General features: G+C 32.9%; 1 protein-coding gene across 1 annotated transcript; it reads left to right on the forward strand.

Moving 5' to 3' along the window:
• The first annotated feature begins 2,680 nt into the window (after positions 1 to 2,680).
• Positions 2,681 to 4,352, forward strand: LOC112039821 (histone deacetylase complex subunit SAP18). The gene is made up of 4 exons (XM_065777938.1): positions 2,681 to 2,831; positions 2,928 to 2,960; positions 3,074 to 3,184; positions 4,176 to 4,352. Exons 1-4 carry the CDS (start codon positions 2,721 to 2,723, stop codon positions 4,335 to 4,337), a joined length of 417 nt encoding a protein of 138 aa, XP_065634010.1. The 5' UTR covers positions 2,681 to 2,720; the 3' UTR covers positions 4,338 to 4,352.
• The last annotated feature ends 7,075 nt before the right edge of the window (positions 4,353 to 11,427 follow it).

Here is an 11,427-nt window from a genome sequence, read left to right on the forward strand (position 1 = left end):
ATCTAAAGTCCACATATTACTTTTTTATTTTACTGCCACATCAACCATTATGCAGAAAAAACGTTTCCCTTTTTTCTTTTAATAAAAGTTCCACATAATTTTCCTGAGTGAGGTCCATCAACTCTGTATCATCAAGAGTGGATGTTTGAGACTCTCTCTAAAAAAAAAATCTAAAGTCCACATATTACTTTTTTTTATTTTACTGCCACATTAACCATTTTGCAGGTAAAACGTTTCCCTTTTTCTTTTAATAAAAGTTCCATGTAATTTTCCTGAGTGAGGCCCATCAACTCTGAATAATTTACTGGCCATCTTTGGGGTCTAATCCAAGAAGGAACTAGCGTGTGATGACTGGTGAGATGGTGAACCCAATGGGGCTTACCTATTTAGGAATGCTTTGATAGCAGTGTCAAGCTTTTTTAATGTGAATTTCCCTTTTTTGCTATAACCTTCACTATCAGTGAGCTTTCAAGTCCTTTCACTATTTTCACTAAGCACGCTGTCCTTGTTTCCTTGTAATGAAGAGGGAACAAAGAATCCCAGTCAATTGGTACTATATGTCATGGGATTATCTTTATTTATTTTTTCCTTTTTTTGAGGGAAAGGTAAGGTCATGGGATTATCTCTTCTTTTGTCATTTTCAGAAATCAAAATTATATATGGGTTTTCCTAAATTATAATAAGGTGGTAGGACATATAATTTGGTAAGAATAATGTAATGTAATGTAACATCATGGAACTATTTTGCCAGGAAAGTAGGTCCAACAACTTAAAAAGAAGTTTGCTTTCATGGCACCACAAATAAGTGTGAGTGGAAATGGAATTCATCATATTTGTGGTTTCAGAAATATGCTGGATTGTTTTGTAAAACTGGTAAAGTTTGGAATTGAACATGCTGATGCTGTCCAAATCAAATTGCTGATATTAATGTATAGTTGAATTAATACGCTGGAAAATGTTAACTAATGACCCGAATATTGAATAACTCAAATCTCCCTCAAGGAATTGAAGATTGTTGGTCTTTTTTTTGTAGGTTGGCTAATGCATAATGTCCAGAAATTTTATATTTTTGTTAATTTCAATGGAATTTGGAATACATATTCTAGGAAAGAAAAAAAAAGAAGAAGATAACATAGCATCATTATGTTGACCAACTTAATAGGGCAGCATTGCTTTTGATTTAGACTAAAAGCGGCACAAAGAAACTATATCAAAGCTCCATATATATATATATATATATATATATTTTTTTTTTTTATTGTAATAACTTAAAAGTAAGATGAGTCAAGAACCAAGTGCCAATAAGCCTTAGAGTCTTAGACTAAGATTCGAATTTTATAATTTGGCAAAAAAAGAGAGGTAGTGATTCAAATGGATCATGAGATGAAAGAGATTTTAATAATATGTTTGGAAGTTTGGAAAGGAAGATAGAAGAGAGGATAAGAGGAGGGAGTGGAAAGATAAAACATATATAGTATTTTTTTTTTTAGAGAGAGTTTCAACCTATGGTTGAATCAAGCTAAGATACTAATCGGGATTAAATCTCAGATCTCTTATTCAACTATTAGAAATTTTACCAATTGAGATAACTAGAACTCACTTATTTATTTAATTTTTTTTTTTGAGAACAAAAAAGGGACTCGCATGTGGCAGTCATTATCCCATGCTCCATGGTATATTTGGGTAAACCCATGAGTACCACCAGCTTGAACCAGAGTTCAAAGACCCCAAACTCACACACACCCCATACTCTATTGGTTTTTGAAACTTACCAGAAATTGCAATTATAGTCCTCGTGAGAACTCGAATCTGGTTTTTGGACTTTTTTTTTTCTTCTTATAAGTGTCATATTGCTTTCAATCCAATAAAACTTGCATATCGCAAGTTTTAGTTAATTTTGATACGATACCACAAGAGGAAGTCTTAAAAAAAAAAGTCATACACTTTTTTTTTTTTTTTTTTTTAATTCCAAGTTAAACACTTTCATGTTGCTATATATCAAAATAATGTTACTATATATCCAAAAATATATATATATATATATATATATATGTATATATATTAACCTACGCCATACAGAATAAAGTTTTGAGAATTTCCTCCAAAAAAAAAAAAAAAAAGAGAGAAAAAGTATTAATAAATAATAAACACTTAATTAATAAATAAAAATTCAAACCAAATAATAAATAGAAAATAATCAAATGTCATTTAATTATAAATTTTTTAATGTTAAATTGCTTTAATCTATTATGCAAAAGAAAAAAAAAATTGCTTTAATCTAATGGAACTCATGATAGGTGATTTATAACTAGTTTCAATTGGCGAGTAACAATTTAACACTCTAAATATTGAAACGCAATGTTAGCATGTAAAAAGTTGCGAGACTTGTAAGAAAAATCCAATACTTTCATTCTATTATTATTTGATTAGAATGTGCGTAAAATGTAAACATCTAATGTAAAATACGAACGATCAGTTAATTCCACGCGTGAAACAATAATTAGCCCACAAAAGTTGGAAATGCATCTAATGTTTTTGGGCCTCTATTGGGCCGTTGCATAAAGACTATTGAATCCAAAAGGCCCAATGACTTATATATATATGGGCCGGGCCCAAATCCCTCATGTCCAGGCCCATGCCCACCAATAAAACCACTTTGCTAAAAGCAGAAAACAGAAAAAACAGAAGAGAGAAGCAGAAGCTGAGAGAGAGAGAGAGAGATGGCAGGAATAGGAGAAGGACAAAGGAGACAAGGAGGGAGACCACTGGGCCCACCTCCAAGGGCCCAGTTTCCTCCTCGCCCTCGCTTCGAACCCGTTGATCGCGAAAAGGTTTATATGGTTTTTCTTTTCTTACTTTTCCTAGGGTTTCTGATTTTGTTCCCTGAAAATCTTTCTTTGATTCTCTTTGAATTGCTTTGCTTGCAGACTTGTCCATTGTTGCTTCGCGTTTTCACCAAGGTATTCTCGTTGTTCAAAGCTGTGGAGTAAATTATTTGTGCAGTTTTGATAAATTCAATTGGATTCTCTCTATTTGTAAATGCTGCTATAACTTTTTGTTGAATTTTGTGAAGATTGGGGGTCATCATGGTGATGAAGACTTTGCAGTGAGAGGCAAGGAGCCCAAGGATGAAGTTCAAATCTATACCTGGAAGGATGCGACTCTTCGCGAGCTAACTGATTTGGTATGCCTGTCTCTCTACAAGCTTCTGTGTATATTTTTGTATTTGTACGCATTTATATGTTCAATTTGTATGAATTTGCGTTTAAAGCCGTAGTCCCAAAATTTTGGGGTTGGTTATGGATCCTTTGCAAACTAGTTAGGGTCGGTTACATGTATTCTTTTCTGTGGTTCTAATTTTGTCTGAAATCATACTCACTGGTATTTGCGTAATTGACAAGTCCTTTTTTGATATTTCTATTAATGATGAATGGCACTAGCTGCCGCTGCGGCCTTCGTTCACTATATGATGGTTTATAAGTGTGTGATTGGCCGATTGACAATTTATAAGGCACCAACAGTTTTCTCAATGGACAAATAGTTGTGTTGTGATTGGCATTCGATTATGTTACCTGGGTGACCACTAAACATTTTAGGTTTGGTTTGAACTGGATGACAATGAGCGGGGTTAAATCTAGGGAAACGGTGGTATTGAACTAGAAAATGGCTAGGTCTTTGGTGATTGATGAATAGTGGGCTATCTTTCTTTGCAATCATCAACTTGGCCTATAGAGGGATATGCTTGTTATGAGAGAACATGCTTAGGATGCACTCTGTTTTTTTCAGAAAAATATCAGATGGGAGTGTTTGTTGAAACGAGTTTCTGTTGGATTAACATGTGTACTGATTACTCAAGCTGTTATTCACTTGTTACTTTTATATAATAAATGAATAAATAAAATAAGAAACGTGAAATACGAGCCTAAAAAGGTATAAGGAACATGCACCATGCCACTGCCACTGAAAAAGTATATATGGAGTAATATTGTTTATGCATCTGTGCACAATGTATGAATGCAAAGGTAACTGATTATAATGAACTTTTCTCTAGATGAGTGTCTTTCTATCTTGGTTTGAAATTTTAACTGTCATACTTTTGTCTCTTTCTTTGCAAGAATCTATTTATGTTAATTTTTTATGGTTCATCCGTTCATGGTTTATTGTTTCTTTTACAGGTCAAAGAGGTAGCTCCAGCTGCAAGGAGAAAAAGTGCAAGATTATCATTTGCTTTTGTATATCCTGATAACAACGGCCGTTTTAAAGTGAAAGAGGTTGGTATCTCTCCCTCTCTTCCCCATGTGTTAATAAATAGCCATCATCCAGTGTCTGTCCATTGATATGTTATCATTTATATGAGAGTGACTTTGGAAATTCTTCTAACCTGTGCATGTTTTGATGAGTTATGTGTAGATGAATGATATTGGTCTTCCATATTATAAGAACATATCTGACCAGATATCCTTTTCAATTAAATATTTCCTTTTTTTTTTTTTAAATTTTTTTATTAACTGGAACATTCACTTCAATAGGGACAATACAAAAAAAAAAAAAACAACACAATTTAACTGATAAACTGACACCTGATACAGCACAAAACAGAGCATAGAACCCTGGTAGTAAATCATAAAAGAACCAGAGCTATTTAAAGGAATAGCTTTTAGTGCAGAATTGGAAATGCCCCACATAGAGCACACTGCCCTGTTCTGGACAGAATTACAGAAACTTCCATTATGCTTTATTTTACTTGATTTCCCATCTAATCATTTTCACAATGCTATCCTTAGAACTGATCTTCCCTTGATTGAATTTTCACATTTCTTCGCTGCCAGATATGATAGACAGCAGACCCCAAAGCAAGTCTGCATGCTATGGATTTGAAGCTTTTGCATCTCAACTGATCTACACCCCAAGCTATAATGTCATCCTAGTAGAACTTAGGATTCTTTATTAAACGCCAATTCATAATGGTCCTCCATAGATTCCCTGCTCACTCAAAGAATAGATCTAGCACTAGCAGACTTCCCCCCCCCCCCCCTTCCCTTTTTTTTCTTCACAAAAATATCATTTCTTGGTGGTTTAACAAGAAAATTCTAATGGATGTTGACAGAAATTGCAAGTTTTTATAGTTAATGGACCAATTTAGAAGTCATCCCAAGCTTAAGGGGTGTAAATATAATTCTTTTAAAAAGAACCTCATTCCCTTGGCCTATTTCATGAAAACTGTTTTTAATTTTTTTTTCCTCTGTAAAACTCTGCTTATAATAATTGGTTTAAAACCACCTCCCCTTCCCCCACTATTTACTTATATATATATATATATATATAAATCTACATTATCATAATTATTTAATCATTGACCTTTCTGTTTTCTGTGGCGGATTTAGAATGAAGATAGGGTACTTTGGAAGCTTGGGACATTACCTCCGGGATTAATTACATTTTATGGGCTGACACATCCTCTTGAGAAGTCATGGCATGTGCTTGGTTTGGGTTACAATCCAAGTGTTGATCGTACAGAGATTGATAATGCTGCAGTGATACACTATAACGGCAACATGAAACCCTGGCTGGAGTTGGCAATGACAAGATATCGTTCTTACTGGACTAAGTACATAAAGTATGATCATCCCTACCTTCACAGGTGCAAATTAAGTGAATGAACTCATTATTGAGGGCTTTGTCATATGGTGAGATATTCTCTCTCTCTTGCTGGTTGGGTCGTTATTTCTAACTAAGAGGTCACTTTAGTAAGTTTAGGCGGAGAGGGATAAGATTTGTTTTTCTTTGGGGTATTTTCCCTATTTTGTTATCTTTTCCACATTGTTTATTCTTCTCTGTAATTCTTTCAATTTGTTCCCATCATCCCTCACCCATTGGAACAAGGTAACAAATTCTATGCCTTGTTTACCTGTAAAAACTCTTTACTGTATCTCATTTTGGAGCTACGTGCGATATGGACAGAAATAGGAATTCAGTACCATTTGCTAATGCTTGAGCTGCGACTTGCTCACTTCGAAGAATTCAACGTGTATTGGTTCTGATATCCGCTCTTTATGAACTAACCAAGTTGAACAACTCTCTTTGGCTGTGTTTTAAATTATTGAATTACTATAAATTATGAATGGACTTTTACCAAATGAATTATTAGGTATAGAATGTCAATGTATGGTAGAAAAGGTGTTTGCTTCAGGCTACATATACTGATTTACTAAGCAAATAAGCTTTGTTGAATAGCTGCAGTTGTGTTAAAAATGACCAATGATCAAGATAGTATCTAGCGTAAGTTTACAACTAAACTTGAGTTGACAAACTTACCTAAGGGTCTGTCAACTTATATACGGCTATTTGTTGTCTCAATTTTAAGGAATTTAAAATATAATATTTTTTTTTAGGTACAGTTATATACCATTTATTTTTTTAAAATAAAAATAAGTCATAGAAAATAAGCTTATCAAAATACATTTGCTACAGTACCAAAGGTTGTATTATATTGGCTAAAATAAAGGCTTGGGGGGTTAAGTTGTACTAATTCAAAATCATTTTGTGGGACTCGGTCGTTAGCAACTCTAGTCTCAATTTGCAGGAAAGATAGACTCCAATTTACTTTCTGTTAAATTACTTTTGAAGTTTGATAGACTGGACTCGGGTTTGGATGATTTGATTTGATTAAGGATGCATAAAGGGGTGATAGTGAAACTTGATGTGTGAAGAAACAAATCATGCAATGGATTGCCACATCTAGATGAGGCAAAAATGAAGCGTCACCTACCCTTTCTTTTTATGGGCCTAAATAAAATCCAAGCATGGTCATGTGGGCCTTTCAGAAATCAAATCTCATTTTGGACGTGCTTCGTTTAAAATATTTCAAAAAATCATTTGAAAACATAAAGTTAAAATGAAAAAATAAAATTTAATTAACTTAGAATTATTAACAATATGATCGTATACTCGATGATTTAAATTTCAAAACGTTCTATATATGCCTTGGTTTTCAAAGATGTTGTCTGACGTTTTTATTTTGAAGTAACTTAGTGTCCGTTTAGCATGATTAATTTTGCCAACTTATTTTACTGTTTAACTTATTTTTGCTACTATTCGCATAGGTCTCATTGCACTTTTTGGTACTATTAATGGGTCTTATTATATTATTTCAATTAGCTTTTACATTTATTTACAGTATTTTCAGCAAAAAGTTTTCATCTTTAACTAAATAAACGAATTCTAAACAGACCCTTAAAAGTATCAATGTTTGGTTTTTCTAACTTAGATTTTATTTTTGGAATTTTATATATTTAGATCAATCTTTAAACTTCATCAATTAATAACTATTTATTTATTGATTATTTAATGGTTTATTTTACTTATTTGATATATGTATTTACATTCAACTTAATTTTTTGAAGAAACTTAAGGGTGTGTTTGGATACTGTCTATTTTGTTGAAAACTGAAAACTGAAAACACTGTAGCAAAATAATTTTTAAATGTGTAAATAGTACTGTGGGATCCATTGAAAAAGTCACCACAGCCACACAGAAATGTGCTTCAAAAAAAAAAAAAAAAAAAAATGCAAACAAAGACGCTATAATCACTATCCAAATGGTCACTAGGTGTAACAATGATTATACTACCTGTCAAAAAACAATGATCATACTAACTCTAATACTAGGTTTCAGAAAAATAAATTGAAACTAAGCACCGAAAAAAAAAAATTATAACTTACATTTTCATTTTTTTTTTATGCTAATCAAATATTTTGCTTAATAATCTAAGTGATTTTTTCTTCTATTAATAATTTTTTTTTTCAAATCAATTTGTCTTTAGTATTGGGTTATTTGTACTTTACCCCCTTAATTATTGGGTCATTTGAACTACCCCCCTCTTAACTATTGTGTCAGTTGCATTTCCCCTCTCAAGGGTATTTTAGTAGTTTCATTGTAATATATTCTTGGAATGAAAAGATTCTATCATGATTTAACAACGGTGTTTGCTCATTTTCAATAGTTAAGGGAAAACATTGCGTGATTTTATAGTTTAGAGAGAAAATTGTAAACTACTCCATAGATAAAGGGAAGGAATTGCTTTTTTCCATTTATTTTATTTGTCCTTAAAATTCACAACAGTTTTTATACTTTATTGATCAATACAATGAAATGTTTGAATTTGATTAAAGAATCTAAGTCCTGTATCTAAAAAAAAATACAGTACATAAATTTTGCCCTCTTCAGGTTGCTTTCCGAGTTGTACCTGTATTTTTTAGGCTCTTGCTTTCTAAGCAGTACTTAAGCTGTTGGACCAGCCCTTTATGACTGCCAATTAATCTTAGCTTTCCTTGGAGGTGTTGTGATCTTGTATCTCCTTATTCTTTCTGCTGAATTGTGTCTCTTTATTCTAATTATCTAATCTTCCTAGCACAAAGATCAGCCTTTTTCTTTTTAACCCACTTCAACAACCTTCTCCTTTTTCTTTCTGCATCTTCCAAACCAAAATCATATCAGGATCATCTTTGCTCCCCATTCCCGAGAAAGAGACTAGACATAAGAGACAGATTCTGCGGATTAATTGATGATGGAACTGTTCTTTGAAAACTAGAAAAAGAAAAGAAAAAGTAACAGAGAGAAGGGAAGGGTTAAAATTTGGAATGATAGTAAAATGTTAGATACTTTTATTCCACCCCTATGTGAGTGGAGTGATATACTGATATGTATAACTCCATAGTACATAATACCACCTCGGGATAAAATAAATTATATTTTAAATCTCACAATTTAGAAGTGATTTAAATTAATCTCACACTTTTAAAAATGTCAAATTATATACTACATTTCTAAAAACATTTCACTGCAAATCTTAAAGTCTTTTTGCATGAAGTCGTGAATGGAAAATACTGTATAAGGAGAACCAAATTCAAAGTACTCAAGTCAAAAGTTTTGCAAGTTGCAACTCATGATACTTTATGGAGTTTCTAACAAAAACTTCCCTCCATGATTCAAAATACTCCCTCCCAAACTACCAAATTATCAAAATAAGTGGAACAAAATATTTCAATACTAATTAATACTATTGTACCAATTTAAAGTTTTTGATATATATAAATATTGTGGGGCCTGTTAGTTAAAAAGGGATAGTAATCCTCAGAAGTGGGCTCGGGGCCCAACGGCCCAATCCGAGGACACTTCGTTATCCGAGGATAGTCTAAAAAAGTTTTATTATTACTAAATGGGTAATAGAGGAGAAACAGTAGATATTATATATACAGCGGCATAGTACACGTCGAGGACACCAAAGTCGAGGTGAATGTAACTTTCATGTTATTGGGAAGACTCGCCAAGTTGTATCTGAACTGGAAATTGGATATAACTTAAGGGGCGTCGGGGAAGGTAGCAAATATCTTCTAAGGCCATCACCTCCACATTAAATGCTTTCCAGCTAACGCTCTGGCCGCATTAATGTGGAGGTGATACCTGAACAGTAACTAAGCAGCTTTATGGCCACTAACTGAAAGTTCCGGTAGGTGCTGGATGGGACAGAAAGGAGCTCCCAAGATAAGAACTACACGTGTACAATAGAAAGAGGGAAAACGGAGTATATAACATAGGAATGAAGGAAATAAAGGGGACTTTTGACAGAAAAAAGAAAGGAGAAGAGAGAGACTGACTGAAAGAGAGCGAGGAGAGATTTTCTCAAGGAACGAACCTAGAGTATCCCTTATTACTTGATGAGTAGAACCTTTCCTTTCAAACAGCACTAGTTCTTGGACCCATATCTAAAAATTTATTGTTTGGCTTGTTGGGCTGAAAACCCATTCATACTCAGGGTCAATCCAAACTGAGTCCCTACAAATATAATTAAAATTCATATATTTCAAAAATCCAAATATGATCATAATTGGTCTGTATTTTGGGGGTTCTTTTTAGAGTAATGCTATCACTAGGCCTATTTAGGATTTGATTGGCACCAAACCGATCCGACCGCTACAATGCTCCACCGTAGGTGTTCGGTGCGATGGTTAGAGGAGATTTGGGCATACTAACAATGGCCAGTGCGGCAATTGGTGGCTATTTTACACTCTAAGGAGAAACCACACCGCATCGAGTATGTATGTAAATATATATATATATATATATATATATATATTATATGCTATAATTTAACATATGTATAATGTAGTTTATATATAGAATTATATGTTTCAGTAGAGAGAAGGCTTGAGAGACGCAAGGAAAAAGGAAATATGGCGCTAGAGAAACTGGAGTTGTATATATGGGTTAAGAACATTAGGGTTTTAAAAAAAAAAAAATTATTTTGTATAATCTGATACCAAAATGATGCCGTTTTGAACTTGAGATTAATTTTAATATCAGTTCCAAAACTACGTTGTTTTGGTATCAGCCTTAAAAAAAAAAAAAAAAAAAAAAAAAAAAAATCAAAACGACAGCGTTTAAATTTTAAACCCTAGAATTATTAGATACCCACCTCTCTCACTCTCTCATTAGCTGCCCACTCTCCCTCTCCCATAAACGTCTCCTCCTTGACTCTCTCTCTCTTTCCTCACTTCTTTGCCACCGCTACTTGCTACCATTGTTTTCAGCTGCTTGATACCACAATTCTTGGAGTTTCACTCTTTGCTCTCTCCTTTTTGCTATTCTCAGGAAGTTTTATAGAAGGTTTTGAATTTTAATGCTCCTCCTTACAATTCTTTCTTTGAGGTTTGTTTATGTATTTTATTTTCAATGGTTTTGTTTTATCTTTTATAGATTCAGTTTAGGTTTTTTTTTTTTTTTTTTTTTTTTTTTTTTTTTTAATTTTATTTATTTTTTTAAATGGGTTTTTTGTGATTTGAAATGAGATATTTTTGGGAGAAAGATTGTGAATTTGTTTGTATTTGTGTGTTTTCTTTTTCTTTTTATGGAATAATTGGGTTTTTGAATGATTATGATGGGTTTTAGATTGTTAACTATGTTGTGCTTGATTCCTAAGAAAATAGAGGAATTAATCGAACTAACCGCACTGAACTAGTATGGTGCACTGCATCTTGTGTAGATTGGTGTCATACCATTCATAGGTGAGTTATGGTTAAGCATGAGAGAAAACCACACCCTATAGGTATGGTGCAAAAAACTTTCCAATAAACACTCACTATGTTAGCAATTTGTAAAAAAAGTTTGTAACTTTGACATTTTCCTCCATCTAAAGGCCATATAAAAATTTATAGATCTAAAATCTAAAACAAATTATACAAGCCTCAAAAAAATTAAACCAACAACAAAAATTACCAACAGAAAAACTTAAAAAAAAAAAAAAAAAATCCCAGATAACAAATTTTACCCAAAACAAACGTCTTATAAAATTTTTTTAAACAAAATAATTTTATTCTTACCCAATAGAAGACACACCAATATCTAGCCCAATACCTCCCTCCTTCACCT

Source organism: Quercus suber, unplaced genomic scaffold (genome assembly GCF_002906115.3).
Source record: "Quercus suber isolate HL8 unplaced genomic scaffold, Cork oak 2.0 scaffold_169, whole genome shotgun sequence".
Taxonomy (NCBI): domain Eukaryota; kingdom Viridiplantae; phylum Streptophyta; class Magnoliopsida; order Fagales; family Fagaceae; genus Quercus; species Quercus suber.